This window comes from Chiloscyllium plagiosum, unplaced genomic scaffold (assembly GCF_037043375.1).
Source record: "Chiloscyllium plagiosum isolate Xiang-an unplaced genomic scaffold, Cpla_swu_hap1 HiC_scaffold_14, whole genome shotgun sequence".
Taxonomy (NCBI): Eukaryota; Metazoa; Chordata; class Chondrichthyes; order Orectolobiformes; family Hemiscylliidae; genus Chiloscyllium; species Chiloscyllium plagiosum.
In genome coordinates this window covers 71,722,598-71,744,370 of record NW_028270152.1, presented here as the reverse complement: position 1 = coordinate 71,744,370, position 21,773 = coordinate 71,722,598, and the positions used below count along the sequence as shown (strand labels likewise).

General features: G+C 39.4%; 1 protein-coding gene across 2 annotated transcripts in view; it reads right to left on the bottom strand.

Moving 5' to 3' along the window:
• The window catches only part of dnah1 (dynein, axonemal, heavy chain 1), a 422,195-nt gene that overhangs the window by 229,857 nt on the left and 170,565 nt on the right, over positions 1 to 21,773 (bottom strand). For both annotated transcript variants that reach the window (XM_043708503.2, XM_087994517.1), the window contains 5 exons: positions 16,900 to 17,013; positions 15,157 to 15,345; positions 13,162 to 13,267; positions 7,855 to 7,968; positions 621 to 770 (listed from right to left, as the gene is read on the bottom strand). In XM_043708503.2, coding sequence (XP_043564438.2) covers positions 621 to 770; positions 7,855 to 7,968; positions 13,162 to 13,267; positions 15,157 to 15,345; positions 16,900 to 17,013 — 673 coding nt within the window. The remainder of the gene's footprint in view (positions 1 to 620; positions 771 to 7,854; positions 7,969 to 13,161; positions 13,268 to 15,156; positions 15,346 to 16,899; positions 17,014 to 21,773) is intronic.

Genomic DNA, 21,773 nt, shown 5'->3' with positions numbered 1-21,773 from the left:
GAGCACCACTTTTGTTATTATTTTATTTGGTCCTCTGTCCAAAGGCAGATCCAAACCATAGCGCCACCATCTTCACCATGTATAGGGCAAAGATGCACTTCCAAATCCACCCTTGTTGAAATGGTGACCAAATACCAATTTCATCCAAATCAGCCATCCAGTTAACTGATCCAACTAGCTCCCCCCAGGGAGTGCCTGTTGATGTTGCAACATTAGGTATCTGGAGAAAGTGAATAGTGATGGAAGGGGCTCCAATTTTTTTCATCATGCATCTGATCAGGAGCCACTCTTATTGTTAAAGTCTAATTGGTGGATTGGTTGCAGATTGATACTCAAGTCTGGCCACACCATGACTGCACGTTCCTAGTCTTGAACAAGGGATTCTGGCACAGAGGCAGGGACACCACCTTCATCATGATGGTCTCAAATACAGATGGCTTAATGACATATTTGGGTACCTTGAATGTCAATCTATATTATTACTCAACAATTTTTAAAGAAATATAACTTTTGATGAGGTAATCCAATGTATTTCCAACTAGGTCCAATAACAAGTATAAAGATATGCTTAAATATTAGATTGCAAAGAGAATACTGTTACTTTTAAACTTCTAAGTTACCTGTGAACTGAGTTGCTCAGAGGATAGTTTGAAAGTTGAGGTGATTTTCTTCGCGAGAACTTTGGCGTTGCTAAACCCAAAGGAATACAGAGAAATCTCAGCAATCATGGCGTAGTCAGGGACCATCATGGCTACTGGCCTAAACAAAGCCTAAACAACAGGAAACCTATTACCATTCAACAAACACGGAAAATACATTTCAAACCATAGAGCAAGAACAGAACACAATGGAATACAACATAAATTAAATCCCTAAACTGGTGACTTTGACTAATTGGGAACTAATTGCTGCTCTTGAAAAGTAAATGTAATTAACATTTTGACCCCAAAATTTATAGGGAGAAGAGAATGGAGTGATGGAGTGTGGTAGTGGGGTCACCCTTAAAACCCAGAGTTAGGATAGGCTTTTATTACAGCAGGAGATTTTATTACATCAGTTTCTCACCTAGCAGTCAGCAAGCTGACAGGCTAGCTGCGAGGTGAAAAAGTCTGCAGGAAGACTCCAGCCAGGGACTACTGGGTCTGAAGGGGACTTAGGGGAGTGTTCAATGAAGACAAGCTGTGATAGACAAAAAGGATGTTATAGTTTTTGTTGAAGTGGCAAAGGGAATACAATTTTCCTGGCAAGAACAATTCAGAGCACTCTGACAGTTAATAATTTTCTGAAGACAGTAGTTTCTACATCCATTTCACTGTCAGGTTTCTTAAAGCCTCAGGTAACCTGGCCAATAGCTGTTAAATTTAAATCAGGTTTCCAAATGCAATTGAGAGACTAATTTAAAATTGATAATTAATTATTCTGTATCCCCAGGCAGGCTACAAGTGTATGCAGAACTTACCATTATAAAAATGGCAGGAGGTGGACACATAGTGGATTGAGGATCTGTTCTCCTTGTTCTAATTTTTAACCTCTCCTTCTGCTTGTTTTTGAGGAGTTAATGTTGAGAACATCATCTACAATAATTACATTGTAGTAGGCCTGCAGTACTGTCTGAAACTGTGACACAGTGTAGGGACTGCAATGTCAAAATTTTCAGAGTGGACCAATTTATATTTTTATTTACTATTTTCGATCATGTTACAAATTTGTTACAAAGATGACGTACAGAAGCAAAGTCGTTTTACTTTCACCTATTTATATAGGACATGATTCATGTGCCATGCAAGTGCTATAAAATATTCACTTCTTCAGTACTAACATCATCTTTCTCTGTAGTACACTGTGTTTCACTCTACCTGTCTGTACTGTTCTTTGTAATGGGTTATCCTCCTGCTTTTCCACAATTACTTCCTGTTTTTAAGCTTCCATTGTTAGCTTAGTCTTATTTTCTGTTAACAAGTTAGCTTTTAATGCCGTCACCAAAGCATCGGGTCAAGCTTCCATATCTGTTGATAACACCTAACTTTGCTCTCTGGCTCCCAATCCTCAACTCAGACCTTTGCTATCTAATCAATCTACTTGTTTAAACTTGGCAATGCTTACAGCGACACTACTATCCCCAACTCTGCATCTTAGATGGAACAAAAACAGACAATGGTGGAAAAGCTCAGCAGATCTGGCAGCATCTGTGGAGAGAAATCAGAGATGGCATTTTGGTTCCAGTTACCTTTCTTCAGAACTGATGGTAGCTAGGAAGAAATTGCTTTTTATGCAGACGATAGGGTAAGGGGAGGAGGTAAGGAGTAAATGATCGGGGAAGATAGAGCCCAAAGAGAGAGAAGAATAGTTGGACAGACATAGGAGTAGATAATAGTCAGCTTAGAAGAACAAATAGCTACTAATAGGGTCAATTACTAACCAACATTAATTGTGTGTAATGGCAGATCAGATGATAACAAGGCTTGGTGTATGGGTGTTGGGGTAAGGACATGGGAGAAGGTGCCTCAAGGCCTAAAATTGTTGAATTCCATCTCCTGAAGGGTGTAAAGTTCCCAAGTGGAAAATGAGATGCTGTTTTTCCAGCTTGTGCTGAGCATTGCTGGAGTACTGCAGTAAGCCTGAGACAGAGATGTGTGTTGTAGTGACAGGCAACTGGAAGCTCATGGCCTTTTTTACAAAAGAACACAGGTGTTCTACAAAACAGTCACCCAGTTTATGTTTCATTTCTCCAATGTAGAGAAAACCACATTGTGAGGACTGAATACAGTAGACTAGATTGTTGTTTGCTTAGACTGTGCCCAACAACATGGCAACCTGCTTTCCTAGTTGGTGTTCAACTTCAAACTCAAAATTCTGCTTTATCACCAGTGTCCTGTTTTGACCAGTAAATTTGCTTGCCTCCATTGCAAGCTCACCCCTTCATTGAACCTTTTTTTTTGATGACTTATCATCTCCAAACTCAGCTTCACCAATTCATTATGACATGCTCCCAATTTCTATCCTACCTAAGTAATTCATTAAAACTCTGCCATCCTGATTACCTGATGCTTACAAATTCCATTAATTCTGTTCGCACCAAACTGACTCCAACTCTCTATATCATTGTTAACTTATTCCAAACGGCTCCTCCATCGAGAAGTCTCTCAAAATATATCCCCTGTTCCACTATCTCTGTAGTGCTACATTGTTTTCATTTCTTGCACCTTCTGTTTTCCATGCCATGATTCTGGCTTATTGCTGGAATTTGCTGTCAGTGGAAAAGCATCATTGATCTCAAAGAAAGATGCCCACAGAAATAAAGCAATCCCCGTGGCACAGACCACATCTTTCCCAATTTTATTTTGAATATAGAACAAGGTCAAGGAGATTTCTGGATATTCAACAGTGATGTAATCAAGGAAACAATCAGAATGAAGTATTCTCTCAGACAGCAATCTAGGAAATACATATTGCTGAAGTCCTTCACTCTGAAGTTCTACATTTTATCGGTAATGAAATAAATTATTGCAAAATAGACATGTGATTATGGTAGAAGCTAAGCTGTCTTAACATTGCTTGATAAAACTGCATTGAAAGATGTGAAATTTCCTATAGTGGTGATACCTGACATTAGATGAATATAAAATTACTTTCACAGGACCAGTGGAACTGCTTGTCAATAATTGTGAACTTAGAATGCTGTTAAAAATCTAGTAATACTTCAGCCAACAGGATGTAACTTTTTCAAGAATTTTTACAGCAGGAATAAGAATGTAAGAGTGGAATTTTGGACCTTGTTAATTTCTATTTGATTGTAGTCTAACAGCACTTCAACAGCACATCCTCTAGAGAAGCATAGAATCACAGACAGCAACTTGGGGATACATGTGCAAATCCTGGAAATTTCAGATAGTTTCAAAGGAATAATGTCCCTTCTGCTGAATTAAAATATTGAATGCAATATTTTAATTTACTGTTCCCTTAATTTCTTTATTCCTACCTTTGATTGGTCAACTTTTACTTGAGATAATATAATTCTTTTCACATTTGGACACCTATACACTAACTTACTCTTGTATTCTCCTTTCTTTGAGCTGCAGTTTATGTTTTTTTGATGATGTCATAGATGCATCAAGATTTTGGAGGACTTCTTGCCATATGGCAGCAAGATTTCTTGCCCGATCTTACCAAACTCGACTCATTAATTATCTACCCTGCCCCGATGTCTTTCACATCCAATTTCTGCCTCATTTTACCATGCACCAGAACATCACACCACTCAGCAGATATCCGGGAATTCACTGACATTTCTTTCACCCACACCATCTTTAAAAACTGTCAGTCTGGAATTGCCCTGCACAATTGCTGATATTTGCCCTAGACATGGCAGATAGAGGAAATCAGTGACCCACTTTCCAGGCATGATCCTGAGGTCTTGCTGAAAAGGGTGTGCACAGGAGGGACTTCCTGTTCCCCCCAGAACTAGCATGGAGGCCACAAAAACAGGCTCCTCGGAAGTTGTAATCTGGGTTAAAGCTGTCTAAGCCACCTAGAGAAATACACGTAAAAAGGTGCATGTCCTTCTCCATTCTGTCAGCATAAGTTCTACCTCTTCTCTCTAATATCTCACACTTAAGCTTTCTCTGCTACTGCCCCCCACCTTCTATCAGAGGTCATGATCTATCACTCTCACTTGGGATGCTTTCCGATCTACACAAACAGTGACACCCATCTCTTTCTCATCACAGGAGGACAATAACCCACAATAAGGTCAAAAGTTTTAAGATGGGTGGCTTGCTGCGCATCATTTGGCAGTGAGCAGGAGAGGATCTTGATGCCGACTGCCTCAGAGAGTGTCTGAACTGGGATCAGAGGCTGCCTTTGACTTATTATGTTGGGACCTCCTGAGTGAAGGCTATCCTCTTTGACTTGACAGTGGCATGCTGACAATAATATCCAACCCCTATCTTAAATGGTAAGTAGCAGAACTGAAGAAGCTTCATATCAGACTCGAATGTTAAATCTATTTCTCTCCAAAATGATACATAACCTGTACATTTTCTCCAGAACTTTCTATTTTTATTGCAGGAGAAAAACAAGTCAATTTGGTCTGTCATAGGGGTTTTTTTTAGAAGCTATTATTAGCAGGCACTAAGAAAAAAGTCAAGGTAATCAGGCAAAGTCACATGTAATCACAGTTAACAAATTTCTTGGAGTTCTTTGATGAAGTACCATTAACCATGGATAAACAAGAATCAATGGCTGTGCTCTGTTTCCGTGCTGTACATCTCTATGACTATGTTAGGCGTTTTTGCTTCGGTCCTGAACTGTGTATGAATGCAAGGCTTCAACAGCATGTCTCTTTTTTACAGCAATGCTCAATGCTAATTACGTACAAATTCCAGTTCTAGTTAAGATACAATGTTATGTAAATATGTGAAGACACTGTTTATGTTCCATTTCTGTTAAAGATGCAGTGTCCATAATAATAGCACAGACTAGGAGAAAGTGAGGACTGCAGATGCTGGAGAGTCAGAGTTGATAAAGCATGGCACTGCACTGAAAAAAGCACAGCAGGTCAGGCAGCATTCACGGAGCATGAGAGTCTGGTATAACCCTTCTTCAGGTCTGGGGGTGAGAAGGGGACTAAGAAATAAATAGGAGTGGAGGCGTGGGACTAGGGTAAAGGTAGCTGTGATGGCAATAGGTGGGTGAAGGTAGGAGGTGATGTGATGGGTCGATGGGAAGTGTGAAGTGGATAGGTGGGAAGCAAGATGGACAGGTAGGTTAGGTCAAGAGAACAGATCTGAGTTGGAGGTTTGGATCTACGATGAGATACAGGAGGGGAGATTTGGAAACTGGTGAATTCAGTGTTCATGCTATGTGGTTGTAGGCTGCTGAGGTGGAAAATGAGGTGTTCCTCCTCCGGTTGTGTCAGTGGTGGAGGAGGTCCAGGATGGATATATCCTCAGAGGAGTGGGAGGTGGCCTGGAAATGGCTACTGGAAGGTGTGGTTGGTTGGTGCGTATGGATCGGAGATGTCCCCTGAACCATCCTGTGAGTTTGTGCTTGGCCTCTCCAATGTAGAGGACACCACATCAAGAGCACTTGGATGCAATAAATGTGGTTGGAGGACGTACAAGTAAATCTCTGCCAGATTTGGAATGATCCTTTGGGGCCTTGGACTGAGATGATGGATGAGGCGTGGCCAAAGATTTTGCACCTCTTACAGCAGCAGGGGAAGGTGCCAGGGAGAGGGACTTGGTGAGGAGTGTGGACCTAACAAGGGAGTCGCAGAGGAAACAGACCCTACGGAATGCAGACATGGATGGGGAGGGAAATAGGTTTTTGGTGGTGGAGTCTGACTGTAGGTTGTGAAAATGTTGGAGGGTGATTGCTGGATTTTGCATATACTTTATATATTCCAATTTTAGATGTATAGCAGTAAATAAAAATATACAAAAACAATAACTATGTTCTTTTTCTGTTTAAGATACACTATTTTTCAAACAGGTTGGTGTATAAGTGGGAATGATGGCAGATAGGTAGCATGATAAATACAAATATTGGCAGAATGGAAAGGGATTATGGTGGCAGATGGGTTGGGTGGCAGGAGGGTAGGATTGAAGATTGGTAGAATGCCAGGTCAGTAGGCTTGGAGATGGGTATCAGGTAGGTAGTTTGGCAATGGCAGTATAGTAGAATAGCAGATAGGATGGGTAAATTGGGAGTAGTCACATTGTTTGGAGATGGTCAGGGCATAGTCAGATCAAGGATTAGCCAGGTGACGGAGGCTAGTCAGGTCAGAAAATGTAATCAGGTCAGGAGAAATTATGGGAATGTTCATGCACTAAAGGATGTAGGGAGGCAATGGCCTAAAGATATTATCACGAGACTGTTAATCCAGAGGATAGACAGGGGACCCAAGCTGGAATCACGCCCCGGCTGACGGTGTAATTTTAACTCAGTAAATTCTGGAAGTAAGGGTCTAACAATGACCATGAATCCATTGTCAATTGTTGGAAAAACCCATCTGGTTCAATAATATCCTTTTGGGAAGGAATCTCCCATTCTGACCAAGTCTGGTCTACATGTGACTCCAGATCCACTGTTTTAACTGCCCTCTGGGCAATTTGGGATGAGTAATAAATGCTGGGCTTGGCCAGCAACACCCTCATCCTGTGAGTGAAATTTTAAAAAGTTGGAAGAGATCAAGGGATTAGCCGAGTTGGCGTGAGATATTGGCAGGGAAATGGGGGAGGTGAGATCAATGTGATTGATTGCTTGGGTGTCAAGAAAGGTGCCAGTTGTAAAGTTAAGTAGGAGTTGGACTGGGATTTTTCTGTCTAACATTTAGTCAGAATGGACAATTATCCAGGTAAGTAGATTGGAACTGTTCAAAGCAACCAAATTTTAATCAAAGTCAAGAATATTTTCAGATGGTCTCAGAATACAAGGGAATTACCCTTTGGGGGTTCAGCACATCAGGACTTTCATAGGGTCCTGATTCACACCCTGGTTTGTATATCAGGTCTCATACAATCTGGAGACTGCAAGATCTGGGCCACATAGAATTTGCAACACAGAAACATGTAATGTAATCCAACATCTCTTTTAACTTTCATGCTCCTCATGAGCTTTCACTCACCTCACTCCAGCTCACCCTACCAGCCTATATATAATTTCTGTTATATTGTCTTTCATGTATTACAGGTGGCATGCAAAATGTCTAATCTAGAAGATGTCGCTAATAAAACTTTCGTAGGTAAAAACAATGACTGCAGATGCTGGAAACCAGATTTGGATCAATGGTGCTGGAAGAGCACAGCAATTCAGGCAGCATCGAGGAGCTTCAGCAAAATCGACTTTGCCTACCTTAAGATTATCAGGTAACTCTGTGCGACCAGCATAGCCAGGGTTCATGGTAATGAAGACAGCACAGGATGGTATCAGTGTGATCTCAACGCCTTCAAACATGAATCGATCAACCTGCAAAAACATTCACAACATTGAGTCCCTTTGCTGGGTTGCAAAGATGTGAACAATCATATGCAGCACTTAAACTTTTTACATTGTTAAAACTCTCATATCTATGATTTGGAATCGTTGTACAGAAAACACAAATTCATAATTTCACAGGATGCAAGCATGCTAGCAAGGCCAGCATGTCCATCCTTAACAGAGGTTGAAAAGGTGGTGGCGAGCTGCACCTGAAACTTTGCAGCCCATGAGGGTAGATGCATCCACAGGGCTGACAAATAGGGAGTCCCTGGATTCTGACGTAACAGCAATACAGCAAGTCAGGATGGTGTGGGGCTTTGAAGGGAACCTGCAAGTAGATCTGCTCCAGTGCTTCTGCTGCTCTTGTCCTAGCTGGTAGAAGTTGAAGGCTTGGGAGATACTGTTGAAGGAATCTTGTTAAGTTGCTGCAGAGTATCCTGTAAATGGTACACATTGCAACAACTGTGCATCAATAGTGGAGGTAATGAATGTTGAAAGTGATGAATGGAGTGCCAATAGATCACTGTCCTGTATATTTTTAAGTTTCTTAATTATTGTTGAAGCTGCACTCAACGGGGCAAATGGAGACTAATCCATCACATTCCTGAATTATGCTTTGTAGATGGTGAACAAACTTTAGGGTCTTGAGGTTAGTTAATTGCTGCAGGGTTCCAAGGCAACTGATCTGTTCTTGTAGCCACAGTATTTGTATGACTGATCCAGTTCAATTTTGGATCAATGGTAACCTCCAGGAGATGCAGAATTCAGTGGTGTTAATTTTATTATGAATCTCATGGAGAGTTGGTTAGATTCTCTCTAATTGAGATGGTCATTGCCTAGCTCCTGTGTAGGACCAATACTACTTGCCATGTATCAACTCAAGGTTGGAAGTTGTCCAGGTCTTACTGCACAGACTGATTCAACATCTGAGGAGTTGTGAGTGATGCTGAATTTTGTGTAATCATCAACAAACATCCCCACTCCTGATCTTAGGATGGATAGAACTGACTGAAGATGGATGGGTCTAAGGCATTATCCTGAGATGACTGACCAAAATTACCTTCTTTGTATGACTCAAACTATCAAAGAGTTTTCCAACTGATTCCCATTAACTTTAGACTTGCTAACTTCTCAATGCTAAACTAGATTAAATGTTGCCTTGATGTCACTTGCACCTCATCTCTGGAGTTCATCTCATTTAACTATGTTTTGATCAAGTCACTAGAAGGGTCAAGTGCTGAGTGGTGGAACCTAGTCTGGGCATCAGTCAGCAGGACATTACTGACTAATGCTTGTTCGTTTTAACAACGCTGTCCATCACTTCCATAACTATTCCAGCTGAATCTGACCTGTGATTAATAAAGTTATTTTCTTTTATACTCTTCATATATTTAGTGATCAAAATGTTTGTTTCACCACTTTATTATCACCCCTTCGAAAGTTAAGGATTTGTTCACCTACATTTTTGCTAAAATTGGCCCATTTGTAGTTAGAGCTGAAAATGTGTTGCTAGAAAAGCACAGCAGGTCAGGCAGCATCCAAGGAGCAGGAGAATCGACGTTTCGGGCATGATAGTGATAGTGATAAACTCAAACTCATTTATGGCACAAAAAAATGGCCTTTTGGCCCATCAAGTCTTTGTCAACTCTCTGTGGAGCAACCAGTCAATCCCGCTAGCCCACTCAATCCCCACATTAAGTGTCTATTCAATTTCCTTTAGATCTCACTGATTGTTTCTGGTTCTGTCACAGTATTGGGCAGCAAATTCTAGTTCATAACTACTCACTGCATACAGAAGTTCTTCCTCATATCCCCCTATATCTCTTGCCAAGAATTTAAATCCGTGCCCCCATTACTGTTACCATCAGCATTTCCTTATTTACCTCGATCTAAGCCTGTCATAATCTTGTGCAACTCTATCAAATCTCCCATCAATCTCCTTTTCTCTATAGAGAACAATATCTGGTTAAAAAGATAAAAGGGCAGATAAAATGAACAGAATATAGTTCTTTGAAATTCTACTACAAACCCATTCTGCCTTAAAAGATCTGGAAGTTCCCAATAGTGGAGGCAGTTTGCAGAAAATGGGACGGCAGAGGATTAGTGGAAGCCAAAGTAAATTAGGACTTAGCAATGGCTCCTCACTGCTGGTTTCTGTTAAAATACAAATTAAATTCCAGGAGAATATTTTAAATCCATTAATGACGAATTAGATAAATCTAAAAAGTAGATATTACTCTCAGCCAGACGAATCACAGACCTTCAGTCAGACACTATTGGGAGGAAAGGATAATTAGATATGTGCTTGTACGCATTCAAGCCTGTGAGCTATTTATACTGGCTGTCATTTAATATTTCTATGTCAGGGATTACTGAGTTGCAAATCCAATTTAGGCAAAGTGCAAGGTCCAACATTGATGTTGGTGTGCCAAGAATGCCATACTTTTCCTGTTGATTGTTATTCAACACAATTGCTTCTAATTGTACTAGATTAGTCAATTTATTGCATTGTGTTTAATCTATACATTTTATGAAAATGTTTAAGCTGGATTTATAATTCTTAGTTTTTAATTAGTCAGAGGTAGGAAATCTTAACATTTTTCGCCTATTTTTAATTACGATATGAAATTTGTAATTCTCCTCTCAATTTTTGTGTTTTGAAACTTTTTTTGTTTTTATTCCTGTTTATATTTATCTATACTTAATATATTTTAAATAATTAAACGTAATCAGACATCGGCAGTAAAATTAGTATCTTCATTGTGATGCTGTTTCTTTAAATACAAGTTTTCTGCTTATGGTTTCATTAAAGACATCAATAGCATCAAACCTTCTCACTTTAGAAAACATTACATAAAGCTGTCCATGTGTAAAAACAGGCCTAGGAATATAAATGCAATTATTTTGTGAGCATTCTGATCTTGTGACATATTAAGAGTCAGACTATGAAAATCTAATTAAGAGCTCTTTTCTACAGATTTGAAAAAATATGTCTACATCTGAAGAGCTCAATGAACATTTTATTTCCTTGAAATCTACCTGTTATAATTTCAGCAACTAATATTGAATAAAGCAACTTCCTAACAACCAATCTTGTTCCATGATAAAGACCTTGATTAAGATTCAGGTTTTGCAGCATCTTTATGACTGTTCCTTCCTTGAATTACTTTTGTGTGGGTGTATGCCCATTGGGGTTAAATTGTGTAGAAAGTGCTCAGAGCATAGATCTTTATCATCTCCGTCAACTGTAGAGAGTCATCGCTGATGCATTTATTTAATTCATGTAGCAGATTTTTTTAAAAATCAAGTTTAGTTATTCTTTAGCATATAAATGACTTTCAGACAATATCAAGTAACTGTTTCACCATTTTGCCACATTTCAACTAATCCTGTAATGTCATCACCATCTCATTCTTTCTATGTTAACACCATCCCTTCCCTCCCTTCAGTTTGCCCTTCATGTCTGTAGTCCATTACTTACCACATATTAACAAAACCTACTAACACATCTGCTCCTTAATTTGACTAATGTGACAATCCAGACAAACAAAAAGTAACTTATAATATTATAAACAGGTACAAAACACTTGTATACTTGTATAAGTCCAGCCTTGAACCAATCCCTAGCATTGTGGGGTAGCAGCGCTAACCACACAGCCACCTGCCTGCCCTGGTGAGCAGAGTTTACACAGCAGAATGTTAGATATGAATTTGCTTGAAATCACGACAAGGAGGTGGAAGTTTTCAATAAAAACAGTTTGTTTTTAGCTTTGTACTTACAGAGCATTATCCAGGCATGAAAGACCCTCAACAAAGAACTGCACAATTGTAATAGTGTTAACACAGAATGGAAGAAGTATGTGCTTTATCAATTAGTCTTTTCACTTGTAAAGGTATACAAGTGTTTTGTGACTGTTTATATTAAGTTATTTTCTGTTTGTCTGGACTGTCTCATGAGTCAATTTAAGGAGTAGGTGTGTTAGTGGGTTTTGTTGATGGACAATACACTACAGACATATACGGCATATTGGAGGGAGGGAAGGGTTGGTGTTGGCATAGAAAGAAGGGGATGGTGATGACATAACAGGAATAGTTGAAGTGTGGCAAAATGGTGAAACAATTATTTGATATTATCTGAAAGCCATTTATATGTTACAGGATAACTAAACTTGATTTTTTAAAAGGTCTGTTATGTGAATTAAATAAATACATCAGTGACGATTCTCTACAGTTGAATAAGATGATAAAGATCTATGCTCTGTCTGTGTAGAGTTTGCACATTCTCCCCATGTCTGTATGGGTTTCAGGACAGACGGTGGCTTCATACCAGAAGCTTTACTTGATACCTAAAAAAATGAAGTTTTAATTGATGGGCTAAATAAATTAAAATCTATTTTTAACTCCAAGGATATAAACATTTCCATTTTTTCCATTTTGAAAACAGGCAATTTGTCTCATTCCCATTCCTGCAGTTATTTTTGCAAACTATACCTAGTATTTCCGAATCCTTTCAGCTTTTCAAATATTCATGTCTTCATTCTTATATTTGTTTAAATATAATGTATTTGCAATAGCTTGGCAACAAACTTATGAAAGAATATTTTGAAACATTTCAATTTTTCAGGTTTTTCTTCTAATTTGAGTTTGAAGTCAGCATGAATATAGTTTTATTTTGTTTGAGTATGGCCAGCAGTTATTGCTCATCCTTAACTTCCCTTGACAAGGTAGTGTTGAGCCACATTCATGAACCACTACAAGTGCTAAAGTGCAGGTATAGTGCTATTCGGGTGTGAGTTCCAGGATTTTGACCTAGCAACAGTGAAGAAATGGTGATACAGTTCCAAGTCATGAAGCTGTCTGGTTTTGCCATGTTTCCATGCAAAATGAATTACTATTGGGTGGGCTGGATAACTTTATTAAGTACTGAACTATGTTGACATGCTGTTGTTCAATATCTCGTATCCCCTATCTCTGCCCCAATGCTCTTGACATTTCCGTATACCATCAAATTAGACTAGTAATTTTTAAGGGGTAAAAACAATGACTGCAGATGCTGGAAACCAGATTCTGGATTAGTGGTGCTGGAAGAGCACAGCAGGTCAAGCAGCATCCAAGGAGCAGCGAAATCAAATTTTTAAGTAATTTTTAAGAAATAGCAAAAATCAGGGAATAAGTCCTCACCCTTTGTTGCTGGGCTTTCTGAATTGTTGTAATCTGTTGTGCTACCACAGACAAAACTTCAATATCAATCCGATTAAACTCATCAAAACAAGCCCAGGCACCTGAACTGAAAATGCACAACAAGAAGTTATTAGTTAGAACGTACTTATTTTTAACAAATATAGTGTATTGGCAAACTAGAATTAAAATGAAAAATAATTTGCGAGATGTCGGCAATATGAAATTTCACTTTTTGACATATCCAAAGAGCGAAAATAATTATAGCCAGTTTTGTGTGTGTGTGTTTAAAATGCAAACAGATGAATGCAGTTCTATAGATAGTAAGCAGCTAAATTAGAGCTGAATTGATAAGCGCAGGTTAAACTGATTGAGAACAAGATACATTGTGAGGAATGTAAGAATTCTTCCAATATCGTTCTCAGGCACGGAAAAGTGAACAAAACACTGGAGTTTAGTTAGCTACAGGTGCATCATTTTCCCTTAAGCAGCATATTTTCTTTTAAAATTATCAATGTTCTAAATGATTGCTATTTACAGTCTACTTATTGTCTACTATCAGACCTATTCATGCAGTTTCCAGATTTATTTTAAGCAACTTGTCCCACATAGCCATGGAGTATACATTGTCCATATTTAAGGTCCCAGTGTCAGCCTTAAATAATCTTTCTCAGACTTAACGTAAAAGGTTATTATATTTTGATCACTACTCCCCTGTAGCTTCTTTACCACAAATTTTTTATTAACCCTGTTTTATTACACACAACAGGTCAAAAATAGCTTGTTCCCCAGTTGATTCTTTGACTTGTTAATCTAAATAAAACAAAAAGCACCAAGCTCTCAGGTTCACAAAACTAAACAGATTTCAAATACATCTCCACTTACATTTTATTTGAGGCTAGAATGACCTTTCAAATTGAATGCCAAGTCCTCATCAGATAGATCCTAGCATATGATTAGTTTCAATATAATAGACTGCCCTTATCTATTTCCATTCCATCCCCTGACTTCAGGTCTGTCTCAGCTCATCAGCTGCTGATACCCTCATTCATGCCATGGTAATTCTAGATTTGACTGTTCCAATACATGTATGATTAGCCTCTCATATTCTACTCTCCATATGCTGATACAAAACTCTTCCTGTGTCTTGACTCATGTTTCTCAATATCTTTACTCTCACTAAACCTGAATCCTTCATTAACCTTGTGTTCACGAACCTATATTGACTCCTGGGTCATGTGGCATTTTAATTTTAAAATTCTCATTCTTGTTTCCCAATTATTTCATAAAATTGCTCCTCTTCTGTAAATATCTGCAGGCCACTGATGCCATGATGTTTCTTTAGTTCTAGCCTCTTGTGTATCTCTACTTTAATCATTCATGGCTGTGCTTTCAGTTGCCTAGATTTGTCTGGAAATCCCTCCCACACCTCCACCTTTCTACATTACTTTCCTCCTTTAATATACTCTTTAAAACCTATCTATTTAACTACATTTTTGGTAACTTGTACTAATATTTTCATCTATCATTTGGTGACATTTTGTTTTACAACATTCAAGAGACATCTTTCTTTCTAATTTGAGTTTATCAACTATTTTGTGTTACAGCTCTTTCCACACACTACTTGTTCCTCCTTTATACCTTGATGGTTGACAGAGTCAATTAAATTAATACAACAGGTTGATTAAAATTATCTCAATGAATTAAACAATTAATCACAAACACCAACTTCATGCTTGCTATATAAACAAAGCAAAGACGTTTTATTACATTAGAAGTACAATGCAAATATAAGCTATGCAAACTAGAAACTATCAGCAATTGGCCAAGAATCAAATCCAGATCTACTCCTTCATCTTTGCTTATGACTTCTATTTATTGTACAAGCATATTTTATGTTCCAAGGGAACTAAACCATATATTTATCTACATTAATATCAGTGGCACAGAGTCTGAAAACAGTGGTATTGTACATCCATGATTCTTTTCATTTTATACCTGGCCAAACCTTTAAGAAATTTGCCCATTGCTAAGAAGTCCAGCTGGTCAGAGCAATTGAAAACAACGGTCTGTATTGCAAGAGCTTTACCCAAGTCTTTAGTAGTTTCAGTTTTGCCTGTGCCAGCAGGTCCAGCTGGAGCGCCACCAAATTTAAGATGCAAAGCACCAGTTAATGTGAGGTAGCATCTAGAAACAGGAAGAAATATTTTAAATTCCATTAGGATAATAGAAATAAAGTAATTAAGTAATAGAATAAAACCAAAGGAACCTCTAAACACTAATTTGTAAAGTCTAAAGATGACAAATGAAAGTGAATGAAAACCATGTTCCGTTTCACATCTAAGTCTGAGAGTATTTCAACATGATCTTCACTGAAATTATTCTTTAATTTGCCTTTTACTTCAATGAACTAATATTTATATTCACTCCACTTTAAATTCAATTGAAGAAGAAATTCAATTCACCACTATTTTTCACTTACCATTTATTTCCAAGAGAAATAAAACTGGTGACAGCTTATTCTTCTATCAAGAGGTACAGGGAGGAAGTGGGAGTATGACATTGAGTTACAGAATCAGCCATGACCATACTGAATGGACTGAAGCTCCTTGGATGCTGCCTGAACTGCTGTGCTCTTCCAGCACTACTAATCCTGAATGGACCAGTCACCTGGTCAAATGGCCTATTCCCCATTTTTATTCTTGTATGAATTTTCTGGCACACCCAAAGACAAAGGCAATGTTTAGCCATGAAGAATGTCACCCAAAATAGGATTTCTTATATATGCAAACTGAGTTTCTATGTCAGCTGTCGGACCTAGATAATGTCATTCAGTTGGCAATGGACAAAGCATATATCACAAATACTCTTCCTAGTTGTACTAGGCAGTGAACCACAGCAAAAACAGCAATTCTCAAAAGGGATCAGTGAAAGGTTGCGCAAAGCAGAATTACACAGGCTGACACAAAAATCCAACAGCACAATCAGCCTGTTCAAGGTGCTTGATTAGTTTGATCCCTTTTTTTGAAGAGGAGTATCATATTTATAACCCTTTAGTTTTATGGCATCACTCTAAATCTAAGGAGAATTCAAAGACTATGATCAGATTCTCTGTTATTTTCACCTGCACTACCTTTGTGTACCTATTATGCATCCTATTCAAAACTAGGTGACTTTCCTACTTTAAACGTGCCTAGAGTTTTAGGTGATTCCTCTATATTTTTATTCAATTCTCCACTACTTCCTTTCTTTCCAAGACATGGCAACATTTTCTTGTGTGAAAGTGGATGCAAAGTCCTTACTGGGTTCATCAGTTATCCACAAAAATAAATACTAATTTAACACCATTATAAGCACAAAATACATTTAATTCAAAACATTCAAGCAGTTTATTTCCTTATCTGAAATTCTACCAGCAACCTGATAGCAGTATGCTACAGCAATGAGGGAAGCATCTCACTCATTCTCTTTGTCATGATATGTTTATAAACACACTTTAACTCTAAAGGTTAGAAATGAAATTGTTGAACTTCACATGTAAAGGACAGTACACATTTTTACCATTACTCTGTCTGCACATTTGCTCTTCAGGTGTTACCCACAGAATTTGTAGCTATATTGTTTCTAGAAATTAACATCATTGACTGAATAATTTAATTTTCTAATGCTGAAATATTTCAGCGTCAAGAAAAATTATGATTAAAGTGTGGGAATGTGAAAGTAATGAAAATTCCACTTTACCTGTCAGTGAGTGGGGTGATGACCAGACGACCAGTGTTTCCCAAGTATTCATACCCATAGAGAAATTCAGCATTCACTGCACACACACGGAGATCATTCCGTGACCAATAATATCTGAAATGCAATTTTGAATGGTTCAACACTAATGCTACGAAAGCATATGTGGTATACATTGTTTACTTATTCAACTCAGTCTTATTAGCCGGCTGGGATTCAGAAAATCAACAAGGTGGACTTTCAGAACTGTGCAAGGACTTTGTACTTTCCCACACAGAAATCCACTCCATCCGCAACATAGAAGGCACTGTACCAAATTATCAAATAATTTATCATTTCTTTTCCTCTCACGATTCAGGAGCCTGAATCTAGTTCAGAGAATAGTCATATATGACTTGAAACATGAACTCTGTTTGTCCTTCTATAGATGGTGTCTCCAAAGATTCCAAAACTTTCTATAAGTTTGTAAGTTATGTACGTAAATCCACACAGCATGGTAAATTAGGTTGATGAGCTGTAGATAAAAATTGCCACATGGTATTATGATAAAGTGGCACTAACCAGTAATTAGCTCAAACAAGAAGAATAGGGACTTAATACTCCTGGTTACAATGTATTTTTATTTTTTATTCATTCATGGACATGGACAACATTTATTGACCATTCCTAATTACCCTTGAGAAGATGGTGATGAAATGTTTTCTTAAACCCCTGCAGTCCACCTGCTCTAGGAGGACATACAAAGCCCTTATGGAGGGAATTCCAGGATTTTGACTTAATGACAATGAAGGAATGGCAATATAATTCCAAGTCAGGATGGTGAGTCGCTTGGAGGGGAATTTGCAGGTGGTGGTGTTCGCATGTATCTGTTGCCCTTGTCCTTCTAGATGGAGGTGGAAGTGGGTTTGGAAGTAGCTTTGGTGAATTTCTGAAGAGCATCTTGTAGATACTGATGCTACTGAGCATTAGTGGTGGAGGTGGTGCTAATCAAGGTGGTGCTGCTTTGTCAGGGATGTTGTTAAGTTTGGAATCATAGAATCCCTACATTGCGGAAGCAGGTCTTTCTGCCCAACAAGTCCACACAGACCCTCCGAAGGGTATCCCACCCAAACCTATTCCCCATCCCTATTACTCTACATTCACTCCTGACTAAAGCACCTAACCTACACATCCCTGAACACTGTTTGCAATTTAGCATGGCTAATTCATCTAGTCTGTACATCTTTAGATTGTGGGAGGAAATTGGAGCACCCAGAGGAAACCACACAGATACGGGGAGAATGTGCAAACTCCATACAGACAGTTGCCTGAGGCTAGAATCAAACCTGGGTCCCTCTTGCTGTAAGGCAGCAGTCCTAACCACTGAGTTACTATGCCGCCCGAGTGGGTTTGATTGCTAAACTGACAAGTGTTCAGGGATGTTTGGGTTAGATGCATTAGTCAGGGGTAAATACAGGATAATAGGGTAGGGGAATGGGTCTGGGTGGGTTATTCTTCAGTGGATCGGTGAGGACTTGTTCGGCCAAAGGGCCTGTTTCCTCTCTGTAGGATTTCTATGGTTCAATGATAAGCTTCTTGAGTGTTGTGGGAGCTGCATCCACCCATGCAATTGGGGCCTATTCCATCACATTCCTGACTTGTGCCTTGTATGGTACACAGGCTTTGGGAGTCAGGAGGTGAATTACCTGGCGCAGTATTCCTAGGCTCTGACTTACTCTTGCAGTCTCTGTGTTTATGTAGCAAGTCCAGTTGAGTTTGTGTTCAATAATAACCCCTCCCAAGATGTCAACAGTGACGGTAACATCAATGAATGTCAAGGGGTGCTGGTAAGATTGTCTCTTACTGGAGGTGGACATTTCCCTGATATTTGTGTGTGGTTACTTATCAGCTCAAGCCTGTATATTGTCCAGATTTTGTTGTACTTGAACACGGACTACTTCAGTATCTGAGGAGTTGCGAATGGTGGTGAATATTATGCAATCATAGGCAATATCCTCATTTCAGACCTTATGTCAGAGAAAAGGTATTGATGAAGCAGCTGAAGATGTTTGGGCCTGGGACATTATCCTGAAGAACACTTTCTGGAATGTCCTGGAGCTGAGAAGGTGAGTTACTCATTACAGAATTCATTGCTTCTGACATGCTCTTATAGCCACAATATTTCTATAGCTTTCCAGTTCAGTTTCTGGTCAGCGGTAGAACCTGGGATGTTGGTAGGGATTCTGCAATGGCAATACCATTGAATCTCATCTGGAAATGATTACTTGCCAGCTATTAGCCTGAGCCTGAATGTTGAACTGAATGTTGCTGCTTTGGCATTTGAGGAAACAGTAATCATCATGAAAATTGTGTAATCATCAGTAGACATTCACTTCTAACATTATGAAGGAGCTGATGATCATGATAAGCAACTGATGATGGTTGTGCCTAGGACACTGCTCGGAAGAATGCCTGCAGTGATGTTCTGAGCCTGAGATGATTGGTCTCCAACAATTACAACTATCTTCCTATGTGTTAGGTATGACTCCAACCAACTGAGAGATTGCATCAAAAACCCATTGAATTCACTTTTGCTACGGTTCCTTGATGCCACACTTGAGTCAAATGCAGCCTTGATGTCAAGGACTGTCACTCTCATTTCACCTCTGGAATTCAGCTCTTTTGTCCATGTTTAAACCAAGTATGTAATGAGGTCATGAGCTAAATGGCCATGGTGGAACCCAACTGGGCATCACTGAGCAGGTGCTGCTTGATAGCACTGTTGATGACACTTTCCATCACTTTACTGATGTTCAAGAGTTGACTAATGGAATGGTAATTTGCCAGGTTGGATTTCTCCTTTTTTTTTGTTTATAGCATATACGTTTTCCATGTATTTTCCATGTTGTGGGTAAATGCTAGTATTGTAGCTGAAATGGAAGAGATTGGCTAGGGAAGCAGCAAATTCTGGAACATGAGTCTTCAGTACTTTTGCTGGGATGTTTGCAAATTCTGGTACTATCTGGTGCCTCCAACTATTTTTTGACATCACATGGAGTGAACCAAAGTTGCTAAAGAGTAGTATCTGTTTTGCTGGGGACTACTGGTGGAGAACAAGATGGATTATCCACCTGGCACTTCTGACTGAAGATTGCTGTGAATGTTTCAGCCTTATCTTTTGCACTGATGTATTGAGCTCTTCCGCCATTGCGCATGATGACATTTGTGGAGCCTCCTTCTCCAGTCAGTTGTTTAATTGTCCACCACAATTCATGACTGGAAGCAGAAGGACTGAAGGATTTGGGTCTGATCCATTGTTCATGGGATCATTGAGCTCTGTTTGTCACTTGCTACTGATGCTGTTTGTTATGTAAGTAGTCCTGTTTGGTAGTATCAAGAGGTTGAGACCTCATTTTTAGCTATGTCTGGTGCTGCTTCTGGCATTACTTTCTGCACTCCCCAGGATCGTGTTTTTGGGATCCTTCGGCGAGAGGGAGAGCAGCCCCAAATCGTGGTCCACATTGGCACCAATGACATAGATCGGAAGAGAGATGGGGACTTGAGGCAGAAATTCAGGGGGCTAGGATGGAAGCTTAGAGCTAGGACAAACAGAGTTGTTTTCTCTGGTTTGCTGCCCGTGCCACGTGCTACTGAGGTGAGGAATAGGGAGAGAAAGGAGTTGAACACGTGGCTACAGGGATGGTGCAGGAGGGAGGGTTTCTGGTTTTTGGATAATTGGAGCTCTTTCTGGGGTAGGTGGGACCTCTACAAGCAGGATAGTCTTCATCTAAACCAGAGGGGTGCCAATATGTGGGAAATTCACTAAAGCTATTAAGGTGGATTTAAACTATTACAGCAGAGGATGGGAACCAAAATTGTAGGACAGGTACAGAAGAGGATGAGTGTAGGGAGTTCCAAAATCAAGTATCTGACACTGGCAAGCCAGAACCTGGATTGAAGTGTGTGTACTTCAATGAGCGGAGCATCCGAAATAAAGCGGGTGAACTGACAGTGTGGGTTGGTACCTGGGACTTTGATGTTGTGGCCATTACAGAGACATGGATAGAGCAGGGACAGGAATGGCTGTTGCAGGTTCCAGGATTCAGATGTTTCAGTAAGAACAGAGAAGATGGTAAAAGAGGGGGAGGTTTGGCATTGTTAATCAGGGACAATATTACAGTTGTAGAAAGGATGTTTGGGGACTCGTTAACTGAGGTAGTATGGGCTGAGGTTAGAAACAGGAAAGGAGAATTCACCATGCTGGGAGTTTTCTATAGGCCTCCAAATAGTCCCAGAGATGTAGAGGAAAGGATAGCAAAGATGATTCTCGATAGGAGTGAGAGAGGCTGGGTAGTTGTCATGGGGGACTTCAACTATCCAAATATTGACTGGGATCACTACAGTACAAGTATTATCAATGGGTCAGTTTTTGTCCAGTGTGTGCAGGAGGGCTTCCTGACACAGTATGTAGACAGGCGAAGCCACTTTAGATTTAGTACTGGGTAACGAGCCTGGCCAGGTGTTAGATTTGGAAGTAGGTGAGCACTTTGGAGACAGCGATCACAATTCTGTCAGGTTTACTTTAGTGATGGAAAGGGATAGGTGTACTCCACCGAGCAAGAGTTACAGCTGGGGGAAGGGAAATTACGATGCAATTAAGGAAGATTTAGGAAGCGTAGAATGGGGAAGGAAACTGCAGGGGATGAGCACATTAAATATGTGGAGCTTATTCAAGAAAAAGCTCCTCTGTGTCCTAGATAAGCATGTACCTGTCAGGTAGGGAGGAAGATATAGATCGCGTGAGCCGTGGTTTACTAAGGAAGTGGAATCCCTGGTCAAGAAGAAGAAGAAGGCTTATGTTAGGACAAAATGTAAAAACTCAGGGTGCTTGAGGGTTA